At 47.9% G+C, this 17,222-nt stretch overlaps 2 protein-coding genes across 2 annotated transcripts in view; both read left to right on the top strand.

Moving 5' to 3' along the window:
• LOC146187950 (uncharacterized) overlaps positions 1–7,438 on the top strand; it is a 42,946-nt gene extending 35,508 nt beyond the window's left edge. Inside the window, exon 4 of the mRNA XM_084604960.1 lies at positions 7,140–7,438. Within this exon, the coding sequence (XP_084461086.1) occupies positions 7,140–7,438 (299 nt within the window). The remainder of the gene's footprint in view (positions 1–7,139) is intronic.
• A 2,432-nt stretch (positions 7,439–9,870) lies between these two features.
• LOC146187948 (uncharacterized) overlaps positions 9,871–17,222 on the top strand; it is a 51,169-nt gene continuing 43,817 nt past the window's right edge. The window contains exons 1-3 of the mRNA XM_084603064.1: positions 9,871–10,003; positions 13,124–13,236; positions 13,620–13,749. Coding sequence (XP_084459190.1) covers positions 13,687–13,749 — 63 coding nt within the window. The 5' untranslated portion in view covers positions 9,871–10,003; positions 13,124–13,236; positions 13,620–13,686. The remainder of the gene's footprint in view (positions 10,004–13,123; positions 13,237–13,619; positions 13,750–17,222) is intronic.

Below are 17,222 nucleotides of genomic sequence, written 5' to 3'. Positions count from 1 at the left end.
TTTTCGACAAAGGGGTGGTGGTGGTGGTGAAAACGTTTATTTCACATTGGGAGGTTTGACGCGGAACCTTAAGGGCTTCGGCCTTACAATACTGGGTTGAGACCCTATTCAGGGACCCCATTGGCGGTTGCCGCCGCCCGCGCACGCCGCGTTAAGGCCCTTTGGGCCTGTAGGTCCCAGCAGCCGAGCAGGGTCGCCTCCCAGTCCTCCCGAGAAGGGTTAGGGATGGGGGGAAGAGGTTGATTTTGTGGGCAGGCCCATACCATGTGGTAGGTGTCAGCCACCTTCCCACAGTACTGGCACTGGCCCAGTGAATTGGGAGTCAAAATGTTTAAGTACTGCCGGGCACAGCATCGTGTTAGTGAAGAGGCGCAGGAGCAGCCTCTCGTTCGCTTTTCCTAACCCTTTACAGGGGTTAGGGTATTTGCGATGCGAGTTTTGATAAAAAAAGTACAATATCTTTGAATGTGTAGGCCGGATTGGAATCGATGTCCTCAGCCGATTCGAGTCCCGAGGAAACTGCCCGGAGAGAAAGCGCGCGGGCGGCTGCGTCAGCTGCCTCATTCCCTGCAAGACCCTGGTGGCTAGGAGCCCAGACGAGATATCGGCACGCGGGGCCGTGTCCCGGCTTGCCAGAACGTCGCCCAAGTGTGGACCACCCCCTTAGCTTATAGAATATTTCAAAATTGCTGTCGGGACACGGACCCCGCGTGCCGATATCTCGACAAGGGGCGCGCGATGTACTGTGTGCAGGAGCAACGATCAAGCTTGTGCATTTCTTCACTACAGATTCTGCAGTGTTCTCAGAACTTAATAAGCGATAGCTGCGCTAGGTAAAGCCAAGCTCACCGTGTTCTTCTTACGACCTTCAAACAGCTTCGAGGTCAAGTTGGAAATTCAGCCACAACCACTTATGGTAGCAATATGCCCATCAAAATTCAAGGAGAAGGTCTAGGTCGAAGGACAAAGTTATTAGCGGCGTTTACATGGACCCGACAGGAGCTGGTTGAGTTGAGGTATTGGGTCGAAAACCGCTTTTCGGGTTCATGTAAACCTCGTCGGGTCGGGCCGAGAACACGACGGGTTGAGGCCAGTCAACTCCCGCGAAGAGGGTGTGTTGACTGGACTCGACCCCCTACAGGAAACATGTAAACGCTGTTTGGCTGAGTCTGTGCGCAGTAGGAGAAGAGAAAAGATGCGCGGGGGTTGTTGTAGTGGTTATTTATTGTATGTACAAAAGGAAAGAAAAGATGATTGCCAGCCCCGGTATCTGCTATCTTATATCTGAAGCACCTGAACTGGGGCGGCGGAAATAAAGGGATAGCGAGGAGAAGGTAGAGGAAATCAAAGAGGTGAGTGATAGGGAGAAAGAAAAGAGTAGGTAAAAATAAAAGAAATATATACACTATGGTACAGTATACAGTAGTTTGCTTGAGGCCCACCCGCAAATGTCTTAGGTCCCTGAGTACTCGGCACATCGGGCGGGCCTCCGCAATAGCTCCACGTGCAGGCAACTGTTCACTACGCACGCACTTGCACACTGTACAAAACACTGACGGCTGTCGTGGGCGATCAGCCGTTATTGTGGGAAATAGCACACGTGGAGCGTTCAGTCCCAGCGCGCACTATCTGGCGAGGTGAAATAGGCGGGTCATCAAGCCCGCCTGTTCGATGTACTCACACAAGCTCACGTGAGCTCGCTCGCGGGCGCGCGCACAGCCCGGTGGCCACAGGAGCACAGCTACGCTGTCCGGGATTAGCCCCTGCGCTCTGTAAGCCGCCAGCAACTCACGTCGTGGTTCGGCTAGCGCGATGCAGCGCAGTAGAAGATGTTCGAGAGTTTCTACCTCGCCACAGCCATCACACACGTCACTATTGGCAAGTCCGTGGCGCATCCGTCGTTCCCCAGGCCACACACATCCAATGCGTGCACGGAGGATCATTGCGCGTTGCAGCCGAGTCAGCGAGCGGCCGCTGACACTGTGAATGCGCTCACCTCTTGCGATGCGTGGGTCGGGGTGCTGCATCCGGAGGTGATCGTCGATTACCGCACGCACATCCTCCAAAGCGAGTTGCTCGTCGCTGGGAGGAAGTTCATGTGCTGCGGTCGCGAGCTCGTCGGCACGTTCGTTGCCCTCTATGCCGCAGTGCCCGGGGATCCACTGTGCCCGTATAGCGCAGCCACGCTCCGCCAAGTGCTTGAGACGTGTGCGAATCTGGCACAGCAGCGGAGTTCCCCGGCCGGTGGTTCGAAGGCGGCTGAGGGCAGCGCGGGAGTCACATAGCACGGCACACCTGGGTGGCGGCGGAGTCAGTTCAAGCAGTAGATCCAGGCCTAGGCGTAGGCCCAGCAGCTCCGCCGTGGTGGAAGAACCCAGGTATGACAGGTGCAGCTGTCTGTGCAGTTGCAGGGCGGGGATGGTAGCCGCCGCTGCTAGCGAGCAACTGTCTCTGGCCACGGAGCCGTCGGTGTAAACGAGGAGGTGGTGTTGGAGTTCCTCGTAGATGACGGCTCTGGTCAGCTGCTGCACTGCACAGGGCGGTGTGGTGCGTTTCCCCGCGATTCCGACAATCTCTCGCTGAACCTCCGTAGCAGCGGGCCAGGGCGAGAAGAGGTCGTAGGGGGGCGTTGCATTGGTGAGCTGCTCGTACTCGAGCAGCGCCGCTCCCATGCGCGAGTGGCGATGATGTCGCAACCGATGTAATAGCGGGCCGCCGTCCTTTGCGCGCTGTAGGCGATCGATGTGTCGGAGCGCCCGCCGCGTGGCCTGAAGTTGTAAAGGCCACGCACCTGCCTCGGCCAAAGTAGCTGCGCATTGAGAGTTCTGAGGAAGGCCGAGGCAAATGCGGAGCGCCTTGCGATGCTCGACCTCTAGCTTCTTCCAGCATGGTTTGCGCAGTGTGACGAGCGGTAGCGCGTAGAGTATTGCCCCCAGAGCCGCGGAGTTGTACAGCCGTAACGCTGCTTGCTGGGAGATGCCCTGGCCTCGAGCAGTGAGTCTGTGTACGGCGGCGGTGGTTCTCTTCATCTGCAGGCAGGCTTTGATCGCCGCGGGTCGGAAGGAAAGGCGCTGGTCTATGTCCAACCCCAGGTACCGCACCGAACGTCGCCACGGCAAGAGGGTCCCGTCCAGTGTGAGCGGCGGTGGTCGTTTGCGCGAGCTCGGAACACAGGCCATTGCGACGGATTTGTCCGCGCTGAGCGAGAGACCTAGGCCGCGCAAACAGTCGCTCACCGCCGTCAGAGCTGCCTGCAGGCACGCGCGCACCCGTGCTGTCTCGCCCGGCGGTCCCAGGCACCACAGAGCAATGTCATCCGCGTATATGGAGATGTACACATGATGCCGGCCGCCTGCAGGCAGGCAGCCCGGCACCACCGACATCGCCACATTGAACAGAAAAGGCGGGGGAAAAACAGGAACCTGGCGCAGTCGGCTTGTTCTTCCCCTCGACGCGAGGTGACGCCGTAATCGCCGCTCGTCATTTAAGAGCGACGATAGGGTAATCTCCGCAAATCAAGAAGCAACACAAGATAGCAGAATACAAAGCAGCTTAGAACTGGCCAATCTAAACTGGAAAAAGGCAGACAAAATATTCCAAAAACACAACTACAGGAATAGACGGAATTCCGATCAAGCTGATTAATGAACTTGGTCCAAGAAGTAAGGAAACGTTGTTAAAAGCTTTGAAAACAGTCATAACGAATAAGCAAATTCCGGGCAGCTGCCGGCAGAGTTAAATGAATCTGATTTATAAAGGCAAAGCAGAACGGATGCACATAAAATCCTACAAGCTCATTACCACAGCATCTGTTTTTTATAGGTTGGCCATGTAGGCGGTGAAATTATAAATATGCAAGCTTGGGTAGAAAGTAACAAGATACTCGGAGAACTTCAGAACGACTTTAGAAATGGTAGGCGCTTTGATGATAGCCTGTTGCATCGAAACCCAATGCATCGAAATATCTAGAGTAAAAAAAATAGACCTTTGTATTTGGCCTTCATGGACATAAACGGGGCGTACGACAACATAAACAGGGAACTCCTGTGGAACATATTGAAAGAAGAAGGCATCGGCCATGAGGGGGTCAAAGGGGGCGCGCAATGTACCGCCACGACAGGTTATGACGTCACCAGGCGATTCATGCATATTGACCCTATTCACTATTAGGTTTAGCAAACGTCCGTTGTGGCAACCCTGCATTGGGAAGACGCCATAACTTTGGGCGGTTCAAAACTAAAAGCCTACAAAAAATGCTTCCTACGCGTCGCCACCGTCCTCCCTGCTGCGCGCCGCTCATTTGTCGGATTCTTGAGACGCCGTTTGGAAGGCCGTCTAACCAGAGTTTGGACTTTACCGGCACCGTACCTTGATTCGCCTTAGGCCCTCTTTCTTTCTTTCTTTCCTTCCTTCTCCCTCTCTCATGTTATATTGTGCGTGTAATGGTCTCTTTCCACTTTCACTCCCACCTTCCTTCCTTCCATTACGGTGCGGTCGATGAGACAGTTACCGCGCCTTTCCCTTCCTATAAATAAATCAGTTTTTAAAATCAGTTTGCCAGTAAAGCAGCAATGACGTCTCATGAATAAGCTCTATACGAAGCTGACTCCACTGGGCGTCAGATTCAGGCATCCGTACGCGCTTTCATTTGCCGCTACCTCGAACGACGCACCACACAGAAAACAAGCAGATCCAGACGTCTAGGAGGCAGTAGTGCATCAGCCATCAGCGGCGTTTGAAATTGATCTACAGGGTAGAAAAGGCGCAGTATCTGTCAGACGACTTCGCGGACACATGTACCCTGCCACAAAGGAAGGGAGGGAGGAGGAAAAAACTTTATTAAACGAGCGAGTTTGGACCCTTCAAGGGCCCAGGGCCACCGCACGGCCCTCACATTACGTGCATGTGTCCAGGTCACGTAGGGCCATGGCGCTGGCACCCCGGTCCACACAGCGACGTTGTATGTCCAGGTCCTGCGACGTAAGGAGGGCCTCCCATTCCTCCCATGATCCGATGGCGGGCTGTACCTGCGGGGGAGGATCGGCAGGGCAGCCGAAAAGAATGTGGTCCAAGGTGGCGTGCAACTCTCCACAGAGAGTGCACTCAGGGGAAACGGGTCGGTAGTAGGATAGGCGTTGAGGGGTGAGAAGCGTTCGGGTTTGAAGACGCCTCCAGAGGATTTGTTGGGAGTGCGACAGCCGGGAGTGGGGAGGGGGGTAGAGTCGACGGGCAAGGCGTGCTTGCTGTGTGAGCTCAGAAAATGTATGTGCCCGCTCCCTCGAGAAGTCCCGGCATGGGTCGCCATTTGCCCGGCTAATAAGTCCTCGGGCTATGTTATCGGCGGCCTCATTTCCGGGATTGCCAGAGTGAGCCGGCACCCATATAAGCTCAATACGCCTGTCAGAATTCAGGGAAAGGAAGGGAGTAATGTGAAACAGTAGTCAGCCTCTTTACTCGAAGCATCATTCACCGCCACATTCGCAACAAATGCGTAGCAGAGTGCGGCACTCAGGCTTTCTCCTTTTACCACTTAAGTCGCATGTCGTAGTTTTTTTTTGCAAAAGAAGCGCCTCTTTTTTGTCAATATCCAGTCAACGTTGAAGAATGCGCCGAGCCGGGGACTGGTGCTGAGGGGCGGCTGTTCCTGGCCCTACGGAGCTGGGACGGTAGCTCAAGGCCACTTGTGGCGGGAGCTAGCCAGCCATTGAATTTTTATCTGTTGTAGGCTGTCATTGCAACCGCCACTGTTTCGGTGGTGGACGATGGTTGTAGCGGCGCACGTCGTTCTCTTCCTCTTCTTTTTCTTTCTTCTCTACTTTCTCTCCTCTGTCCGCACGAGGCAGCTGGGGTGGCTCAGCTGCAGAGCCAGTAGCAGGCCCGTGCATTTTCTTTTCATTCTTTCTACAGCCACAGCAACCACAAGATTGCGCCGGAAACGAAGAGGCATCCGTGTGCTGTGCGATGTGCACGTTAAGGTCCCCAGATGGTCGAAATTACTCCGTAGCCCTCCACTACGGCTCCTCTTTCTCTCTTTCCACTTTCACTGCCACCTTCCTCTTTCCCTTACGGCGCGGTTGAGGTGCCCACGGAAAACAAGTGAGACAGTTACCACGCCTTTCCTTTCCTATAAATAAATCAGTTTTTTAAGATTGCGCCGAGCCGGCATGCGAACCGGTGCTTTTTGTCAGGTTTTAGTGCCTCTGCTATTGTTACAGTTCATCACAGTTATTTCGCAAATCATGGAAACATGGCGGTGCAATAAGTTTTATGTGTCTCATAAGCGTACAGTACGTTCCGTGAAGGTATTGGTACTTGGCCTAACATTTTTATGTGTACAAACTCATTAGCGTTTTAAGACCTGAAACTACGGGATAAGTCAGCAACTTGGTCTTTGTCTGCTTTTAGCAATCTGAATCTTGTTTAGTGGTAGCGATTACAGACGAGTGAAAAAAATGGACATATTGGAGGCAACAAACGAGAAACCTATGAAGAAATGTAAGGCATGCTACTGGTCTGACTTGCAAGCAGAAGGAGCACTAATCCACCCCGTACATGTGTATTGTATATCGGTCGTCTGGGTAATTTCCTGTTAAGCGTTTTTTTATTGTTCATTACAAATTTTGAATTCGCCACAACTGGTCCCAAGTTTGGTTTGTTTAAATACACGGCATGTGTTTTGTCTTAAGCGAGCAGCTGAATAATGCAAAACATTTTTTCGCTCTCACCCTGATAGTGACAAGATGAAAAAAAAGAACAGGCATTTAATAGTCCTGACCAATGACATTCATTTGACGGGGCTTTATTGTTAACTTCCGACCTTTATTGCAAATACTGCATTTTGTCTTGTCGTATACGTATACATTATGGTAAGATTAAGTAATATTAAAGGTTGCGCCACCAACAAACCACTTATCTGTATCATGGTATATATGTGGAGCGTGCCAACATTAATGATTGCTGATTTGCATGATGCAGATATTTTTGACAAGCCTGTTGAATTTCGTGCATGGTTACTTGTGCTATGCGGCACTTGCGCCAACTGAACATAAATCTTTCTACGGAATTCAGCTGTTATATGACGGATATGTGTTTTACCGATATACCTTCTCTAGACGTTTCATTGTAGTGCCATCATGCAGAGCCTCCCATGAAGCGCTATCCGATGGTCTGCGTCTTCGGTTCTGCGACGAACGAGTCGGTATTGATGCCTCCGGACGGCATGTGCGACTTCACCTTCTATGACGGGCTGTACACCTACCGGGATGATACGCTTACTAGCCAAGAATTCCGGCCGGCAGTAAAGCACGTGCTGGGCAACGCCCTGAAACACTCTGCCACGAAATATGGACTATCCTTCGACTACAGGCAGGTGTACATATTTGGTTTTGGGGTATATGCAAAAGGAAAAAGTTCCAGGTGTGCACTCATGTCAGCTTAAGTGCACTATTGTGTACGCTTTGCGAGTTCTAATACGCCGCCCGGTAGATTCCCCCGTGCTACAACTCATAAATATCATGAAAGCAATTAACCGGTGTAGAAATTCTGCAAGTGCACAACATGTCTGCTATACAGAATAGTACACATTAGCATACACCCAAGCGCAGCCAATTGGCTACAGGGAAACCCTCTACAGCTTTCTCATACATTTCGCAGTAGAAAAAAAATTGCCTCGCCCGAAAGATCTTCTCCTTGGTCATGCTTGTCCTTCGCAGTCGCTCACCAACCCTGTTTTTAAAGGGCGTTTGTAGGGCAAAGTTAAACTTACTAATAGCTCATGTAGGAAGATTAATTACTAAGACACCTGATCGAAGTTGCTTTAACTAGGATTTATCTGTTTATTAGCATGATCATGTCGTAGTTGCTTGAGCCCTACCTATCGTGCGATTATTTTGCTATCCAAATGACATACAGCTCGGTGGTTTCTTCAAATTGTTGAGGTTGAATCATATTAATTTTTCTACTGACGGGAAAGACACAATCGAAACGAATATCATAGAAACAGTGTTCACAACAGGTATACTAATCAAGGAGACCTAATAGATTAGGGCCTGGTCAAATGATGTCGCACACGATATGTCTCGTTTTGGGCGTCTATAGAAAGATACCTTGCAAAAATAGTGGCAAAATTTTCGAGCCTAATTTTCACTCGCAGATGCGAGTGAAAATTTTGTGATGTCACGACAGAATTTTTGTGCGGTTTTTGACGGGAAACCTGCTGTGACAACAAAAGATTCTGTAGTAACATCATAAATTTCTGTAGTTGCAACAGAAAAGTGCTACAGAACTACAGACAAGAAAAATATACTACAGAAAAACTACAAAACTACAGAAACGTATTACAGAACTACAGCATAATCTGATGGTTACGACAGAACTGCAAGATATTTTGTCGTATTTTTAACACAATTCTGTAGTTTTTTCGACTGGGAGTGGGCACGTTTTTATGTGGTTTAATGTGGTATTTCAGTTTTGAATAAAAAAATTGCGTGTCTAACTAGAAACGCTAGAAAGGAAACCTTTGACCCAATTTTGTTTGGAAAAGTTTAAAGCGTGCTCAGATTGCGTGCTTCTAGAGCATTTAAGATGCATATCGCTATGTGAAAACATGTTTTTCGCAGTCGGCATTCAATGGCTCTATCGATTGAGCACTAAAACATAATTAACTCTGAATTTATTCGAATCCAGTTGATTGTCCAGGTGTTTAGAATATTGTACAGTGGTCAGCTTCAAACGAAATATATTTCAATAAAAACAAAAGCATCCTGTTGGGGTGGTTTAAGATCCCTCACAAAAGTATAACCTTGAGTGAAGCGACGGATGTCGGGTGTAGTGCGGTATGGAGTCACAGTGTGCGGCTGTTGACGAATTTCAAACTTGTCATGTAAATTAACTGCTGTACCGAATCGCAATTAATGTTATGTATGGAGCTGTCCTAGAAAACTTACATCTGAGTGCTAAAATAATAAATGCAGAAATTTGTCCTCTATCTATCTTTTTGCATTCGTAGTTATCTCAAGGAAGCGTCACGGGGGCGAAATAAATGTAGGCGGATGATGTTTAGAAGTTCCTAGGGGTCAACTGGATGCAGCTAGCACAAACCCGGGTAATTAGAGAAATATGGGAGAAGGCTTCACCCTGCAGTGGGTATAGTCCAGCTGGTTATGATGATGATGAGTAGTTATCGAATAAATTCAAACGTTCTCAGAATAACCCTAGAGTGTTTCGGAGAAACGAACTTTTTAAGCTACCAATGGTGTGCAGCAATGATGGAAAAAGTTGTCATGCATATTACGTCCCCTATCACTTTAATAGATTGCCAAATGAAATCGTTGGTAGGCTTCTCTTGCTCAAGGTAAACGAGACGCTAAAAACAGGTTATTCATCCTAACTCAACAGCACGCGTTATGAGTGTATCGCCATGTACTGTTTCTGTCCTAAGATACTGATGTTAAAATATAATCGAAAGGGGAAATACAGAGTGTCTTAAAAGGCTGAGAGAAAGAATGATAACTGGGGATTTTTAAACATGCGACTCTTTAATGATAAAGACATTGCAGTGCTAATTGATATGAACTCAAGAAAGCAGATAAGAATGCCATTAAATAGTTTGTTATGAGGATAATAGAGAGATTCAGCTTGACTGAGACGTGCTTGCGTACAGATATACAGGTTTACTATCGGACGCTTCCAGTGCACGTGCATTGATAGGGGTGGAGGTATACGTCTACATTAGTGCGTCTCCACTGTGCTAAAAGTGTCTAATAAATACTGCAAACATTATGACCCTTCTCGCTCTACGCTGCATTAAATTAATATTTTACATAACCGATGTTTCTCTCTTCCCAGCAAAAGACATGAAGTGGCGCGTGACATTTTACGTGTGGCGGGTCAGTCAAGAATTGTAGACCTCTGGAAGCAGAACATACGCCAATACGGATTCCTCTCCATCAACTCCGTCCCATTCAACGCGGCTGACTTTGGAGAAACGATTGAAGTTCTCGCTGTAAGTGCATTCGCTCCGAAACAAGTAAGAACAACATGGTAGCAGAACCACCCCTGCAACATGCCCTTTTTATTTTCCACATTCTGTTCTCCTGATAGTGCTCTTCTTTGCGTATACTCATGCAGTGTTACAAGTTAGAAGCAATATTAGATAAGTTAGCGCCGGTTCCGATGTCACTCGTTAATAATTAGGAGATTATTAACGATGCGCTATTAACGGTGCGCACACTCCCAGACACCCTTAGAATGAGTGGGGGTAGCTGTTCCGGTCGCAAAGGAGATGCCCTCGACCATGGTGTTAGAAAAAGTACTTCTAACACCGTACCCTCGACTAGCGTGGCAAGCTCAGCCGGAATACAACTAGCATGTAGTGACAGAAGGGGTGGCCGTTTTGTGCCCAGCTGTCGCCGGTTCAAGCCAGAGTAACGATCGGAGTCAGAAGTAACAAACAAAACAAACGTTACACACAGCAAAAGACGATACAGAGGAACACTAATACTCAAATTGCAGAGACGAGAGGTTCACAGAAAACTAACGCTAAGCATGCAACTACAGAGGTATTCAATAACACAGAGGCTGTACAACACAGATCAGACACGACAGAGTCATATGGACAAAGACCGAGTTGTCCACCGGGCACTGTTGCAATCCGACGCCTCGATAGTCACGACGTGGCCGCCATACAAGACGAGCGCCGCTCCCTCGCAGGTCCGTGGGCTTGCCAACAGCGGGTGATCCCCAAGAGTCCAGTTGTCGCACTTGCGAACACGCCGCAATCACTGACTGACTGACTGACTGACTGACTGACTGACTGACTGACCGACCGACCGACCGACCGACCGACCGACCGACCGACCGACCGACCGACTGACTGACTGACTGACTGACCGACCGACCGACCGACCGACCGACCGACCGACCGACCGACCGACCGACCGACCGACCGACCGACCGACCGACCGACCGACCGACCGACCGACCGACCGACCGACCGACCGACCGACCGACCGACCGACCGACCGACCGACCGACCGACCGACCGACCGACCGACCGACCGACCGACCGACCGACCGACCGACCGACCGACCGACCGACCGACCGACCGACCGACCGACCGACCGACCGACCGACCGACCGACCGACTGACTGACTGACTGACTGACTGACTGACTGGACTCCATAAATAGGGCGCTGCGTCTGTCTGTTAAGGCGCGCCACACACACTTAGCTTCGCTGGTTAGAGCGCTCCCTTTTCCTCCTGTTGAGCCGTGCGTGTCATTGGCTAGGTCCTATAGAATGTTCTGGAGACGTCTGGCATTTTGCGGACATTTGAGTCACCGTCATCGCCGGGTGACAAGAAAGAGGGTGACGGCGACGCGTACAAAGCTACGCGCTCTCTCGCGCACGGAAGCAGCTTTTTCTAGAACCTTGTGGAAGTTTCAATGCGGCGACGCGCGGGCCTCGCGCCGCGCCGGCTTAGTAAAAATGTGCGCCGATTTCGTGACATCCGACTAAATTGATGTTGTCAGCGTATATATTTGCGCTATGGTTTCAAAAACCATGACGAACTAGCCCTAACAGAGCTTCTGTTGTCTGTTGTCCCAGAGTTAGTACGTAGTAAACAAAAATAGTATTCAACAGCTTCGTAAGAGTGCAGTAATTTACGATAAGCAGCGAGGCTCTGGAAGCGTAAGGAATACGTGGACTTAGCACAGGTAGTAGCCGAAGATCCGGGTTTAAGAGGGTGAATGAGCTAGAACGATATTTATTCCGTTGGGGTTTATTTCGTTTCGCAAAAGCTCTGAAATTATGCATGCCAGCTTAAGAAAATCTCTGAAGGGGATTACATTTTATAACACCTGTGTCTAACCGGTACTCTCTTAAGGGGATGAGTCTGGATTCAATGTAAACTTTCGGACAGCGCAGAGAGTATGAAAAGGCAAACGGCAGCTGTACATTTAAGATGTCGGAAGCGTATAGCGTGGGTTAAGATAAAAAATTACAGAGAATAAAATTCTAGTCGACATCGGAAAGAAAAAATGAGCATGAACAAGGCAAGTAATACGAAGGGAAGGTAACCACTTGTTGGTAGCTACAACAGACTGCATTCCAAACGCAGGCATGCGTAGCAGCCGTCGACATAAAGTTAGTTGGCTGGATAAATTAGGACGTTTTTCAGTTCCAAGTGGTAAGTTTAGCACAAGATCAACTCAATTGGAAGCATTTGACAGCACATTTCCTCTGCACTGTGTGATGACAATGATGGTAGCAGCATACCCTTTGTATTGGTCACGAGTTGTACCGCATGACTAAGCGAGGGTGCAGTCAGGATGGTCATGACAACGGTGAATTGTGTAATTTTGTTCACCCATACTCGTGTGGAGTGCCTTGTAAGACGGAGCGCAGATTATGTCTATAAATTATATGCATACTATAGACCCCTTTCGTAAATGTTAAGTCAGCTTCACCTCTATGCTGCATTCCCCTCTAATGGCGGAACAGCAGTGTATTGAAACATTATATTATGGCCATAATTCATATCATTTATGCATCAGAACATATTCGCATAATTGCTCTATTACCACTACATGCATCTGTGTAGAAGCAACATGCGATTTCAGGTCTATATCGCCATTTTTCTGGCGGCCAGTGACGCCATATTTGGGGAAAGAAGCAGCGTGGGAAAGCCTCCTTAACGATTTTTGCAAGGGGTCCATTGCATTTCTGCGAGGGGCTCACTCGATTTCAGCTCTTACGTTTTCCACTGCATGAGAGGAGTGCTTAAAACGCTTAATAACGGAGCCACTTATCTACTGCTTTCTCATTTCTGCATAATAACCGGCATCAGGTAAGGCCATTTTTTCTGTGTTCCGACTACTACCAGTGTAATTGCACATTCTAGATTTCCGTAATTACATATCCTGACATGCATGCCATTATATTAGGCATGCTTTATGTCATCCATGCGTGCGGGGCACATCTTCGTAAGGTGATTGAGTTTCACGGTGCGTTATCTTAATAAGTAATTCGTCCACTTAGCAAGAACTGCTTAGGTGGAACAATGAACAATATTGAAATCAAAATGTTCCTGGCTACCATGAAGATTACTTTTCTGCGCAGTTTCTAGACAACCTGCTACAGAAGCAACGCACGTCACCCCAAGACGCTTCGTATTTGGCGGTCGGGTTTTACGCTGAAGATGCGGATCTGAACGAAGCGATAAAGACAATCAGGTACGCAGAGCTTATTGTCGTCATTCTGCAGCCTAGAAGTAAGAATTTTACAACACCGTTTGATAAGCGCAATCTTGAATGGCGAGTGACAATCTTGTGCGAGGTTTGACCCTGTATTGTAAGAAACGAGTATCTTTTCAGTCTGACAGCGGTCGTCATGCCTTAGTACTAGATCCGCCGGGCACTAAGTGTTCATGCTGTGTATTTCTAATTATAGCCATTCTTTTCACTTCCGCATCCATTTATTACGAACTCAGGGAGTCATAAGAGTTGTCCTTCGCATTAATAGCTGGTTTATTTACGGCATATCGCATAAGCTTATGGCTTACATGCAGTACCATCAATTACCTCTGATGATTGCCTGTATTCTGCTCTATACGCAGGACCGTTTATACACCGAGCCTTATCATCGCTCACGGACATATTGGTTTCGACGACCGAGGGTTTGGAATGGATTGCAAGATGGTGCTCCCAACGCCACTTAATTCAGTTGGGAAATACAGAAGCAGTCAGGTACAACGACGATTTTTAAAAATTATAGAATGATGGCCTGGAATTTTTGCCGAAGTTCGGTGCTAGCTAATATAGGCAGACATAGTTCACATTGCAGTACCAGGTGTGATAGCTAGGTGGCGACGTCAGCATCCTAGGAGTAAAGTCCCTTGATAATTTGAAAGTAGCGACACTCTCCTCCACTCCGGCGTTTTCCTCCTCGAATATCCTCGCCCGCCGGCTGCGCGCGCTGCACACGGCACGCTTTTTTGGGCAGCGCTCGCTCGCCGTCCGGGAAGATGGCTGGCACATGCGCGCGCCCTTAAGTTCGCGCTTTTTCCACGCTCTGTTATTGAATGAAAACACAAGTAAGACATGCGACATGCTTGACTACCACGAGCCACATAAATTAGCGTCTCGTACGCGCAGTGGAAGTGCCAATTACGAGAGCTTGCGGTACGAACAAAACCACTTGCTGCATACATCTCTCATTCCTTTTGACTTTTCAATACCGTCTGTCTCAACACGGCATGGTATATGACGCTTAATATTTACAATATATTTGAACATTCCAGAATATTTTCAGCATACCAATGTTTAGTTAAATGTAGATTCACCTCGAACTAATTTTCGCGGAAGTACAGTTTATGAAGTTGCTCACGAGTGGAGTTTTATTAGTGGGATGGTTGCTGCGAACAAGCTGGGACATTTGCTTTGATGGCCGTCCTAAAATGTTCCATTAAGATTCAGTCGGAGTTTGGCACCGCGCAGTGCACATGCAACGGCTTAATCGTATTTGTGGTTGAGAATTTTCGCGGCGGCTTGAAAACGAGTATGAACTTTGTTCTATTAAGCATAAAACGCCTTTAGCTCCCGCTGTCGGCAACCTTGAGGTGATGTCGAGCCGAAATCGAGAGCCAAAGAACCGCGCACCGATTTCTCGCTATCAAGGAAAGTGTCCGCACCCCAAAATTTGACCCTCTCGACCACCGAAATTTAACCTTGTCCGAATTTCATCAAAACTGGAGTCAAGCCTATTTTTAGTATGACCAATTCAATGGTGACCTCAAAAATTAGGTGGGCTATCCCCAAAATTTGTCTCTCTGGAACCCACCAACATTGGGGTCCAACCTAATTTGACTATGGCGAATTTAATGGTGACATCCAAATTCAGGTGTGCCACACCAAATTCTAGCCCACCTGGACCCTGAAATATAACTTATTCCGAATCTGATCAAAATTGGAGTCGAACATAGTTTGATTATGGGAAATTCAGTGTTGGCTTCCAAATTTAGGTAGCCCCCCCCCCCCCCCCCCCCCCCTCCCCAAGTTTGGCACACTTGGGCATTTTCCGCCCGCATTCTGTTCCTTTTTCAACCCGCTTCAAAGAGATGGCACATTAGGAAAGAAAAAAACTGATAGCAACGACCGTGACAAAACCCAAGAGAAAGTTATAGGGTCTTAGCAATTTGGTTAGCCACAGTCAAGGCTAAACTAAAGCAAATGCCTGACTAATATCAGTCTTGAGTATAAATACAGTCACAATATGACACAGACAGACAGTTTTTTAGATGCAATGTTTATTACAGGTGAGTCCTGTAGTTTTACCCCGAAAATATACATAAAAACCACGAATACGAATAAGCCAGCTGTGGACATCTGTGACCGGTTGAACGCAGTCTTCAATACAAACCATACTTAGGGAAATGAAACAGCTCAGATGTAGGCCTATTGTTTTTGAGCAGATGATGTATTCAACAAAAAGCCACGCGACCATGCTCAAGTAAAGCAAATGATCAGGAACTGTAGAAATGAATATACAAAAATAGCATACATTGGATATTTACAATACTTGAGTACATTCAGCAACACTGAAAGCCCTGAAGTGACTAAAAAATGAATGATTTATATGAATGCAATATGAGGTTTTTTTCCGAGAATGTGGCATTGATACATCTCACTTAATGTAACGGCTCAGAAAAACAAATAAGCGAAGATCGTTAGACAAGTTGCATTCATAAAAAAAATCTAGGTTAAATCTCGCTCTGGACTTGCACCGCATTACTGCGATGCGCACCATTAGCAAAGTTTCAAAAAATTTACCGCACCGCGGATACCGCTGCACGCATACCAACACTTTTGCTTCCGCACTTGCTGTTGGCAACATCAGGTGTGCTGTGAGAAGCCTCAGTTCGAACGAATATCTGCATTCTTACCCTCAGGACTGTGCGAACAATTTCAGGCATTATGTTATGACAAGAAGGAAAAAGCGTTTGCACTGAAATGCTTTTCATTATTGGTTCCTCAATTTCCAACGGGTCGACACGGTTCGACAGTAGTGCTTCTTTGTTTGCACGGAAAAAGTTTTCTGCTACTTTAATGACTTCAGCCACACCTTCAGAAGGGCTGGTGAGCGACAGGTGCGATGAAGAGAAGTTCTTAAGCTCAATTAATTTGCAACTTGCATCATTGGATGTTAGAGAAGCCCTGCAGTTTTCGCAATGAAGTCTCTTGATTATTTTTGAGATTACGTAGCCAGCTAAGTAGACTAGTGACTCTTCTCCTTCCGTGCTCAAGTCCAGAAGGTCAGTGGGAGCCGTTACACTGCTGTTTTCGCTGCCTTCGCTCCAGTCTTTTCCTGGACTCAAACCAGTCAGCAAAAATCCTTCATCGTCCGAGTAACTACCGTACCTGCTTGGCCTGAGAAATTGCGCTAGTGTCGCGCTCCTGAGGCTGCACTTGAACTCGTAGAGACGTGGAATAGGGTTTTTTGAGCGCAAAGTTGAGAACAAGTTTTCAAGGCCATCTTGGCTGAATCTACTTAATAGAACATATTCGAAGTCGTATGTATTAAGTAGCTTGTCTTGAACTTCAAGGGCCGACAGTGTTGACAGAAGAATGCCTGTCTGAACTGGCTTCCAAACGGCTTTAGTCTGGGCACCGATAGAAATTTTAGAAAATAACTCTACTACCTCATTTAAAAAAGATACGCTGTCTTCATGGATTCCTTCAACTGCGCTGCTAAACGCGAGCTTGGTAGTCCTGGACGTCAGCAAGCGAAACCAACGAAATACTGTTGCGACAAACCAGGCCGTCGAGAGCGCATTCTTCGATATCAAGCCTTTCTGCACCAAAAGCTGCAAACCAGCTGATGTGTCATTATGAAATAAACTGTAGGCCATGCTGACTTTCATTTTGTCATAGTGACTAGGATCGACACATGCAGCATTTAGGTGAGGAGCAAGTTTCAGTTCCGATTTAGCATCACGCTGGACAAGAATCTTTATATATTCAAGGTTTACAATGTCTGTTGGCAAGTCATTTTTCTGAACTATATCAACTGGAAGGTAAATTAACTGACCTTTAGTTAAGTGGTTCCTCAAATTTTTTAGCAAGTGCGGCACGTCAGCAAAAAAGTACAGTTTTCTTTCAGAGTCACAGGGATGAACACAACTTGTTTTCGGCCTGCTGTGTCTCCCGGCATGAATACCAAA

This window comes from Amblyomma maculatum, chromosome 5 (assembly GCF_055883805.1).
Source record: "Amblyomma maculatum isolate TAMU_Amacu chromosome 5, ASM5588380v1, whole genome shotgun sequence".
Lineage (NCBI taxonomy): Eukaryota > Metazoa > Arthropoda > Arachnida > Ixodida > Ixodidae > Amblyomma > Amblyomma maculatum.
The sequence above is the reverse complement of the archived record's forward strand: the minus strand, read 5'-3'. Positions and strand labels throughout refer to the sequence as shown.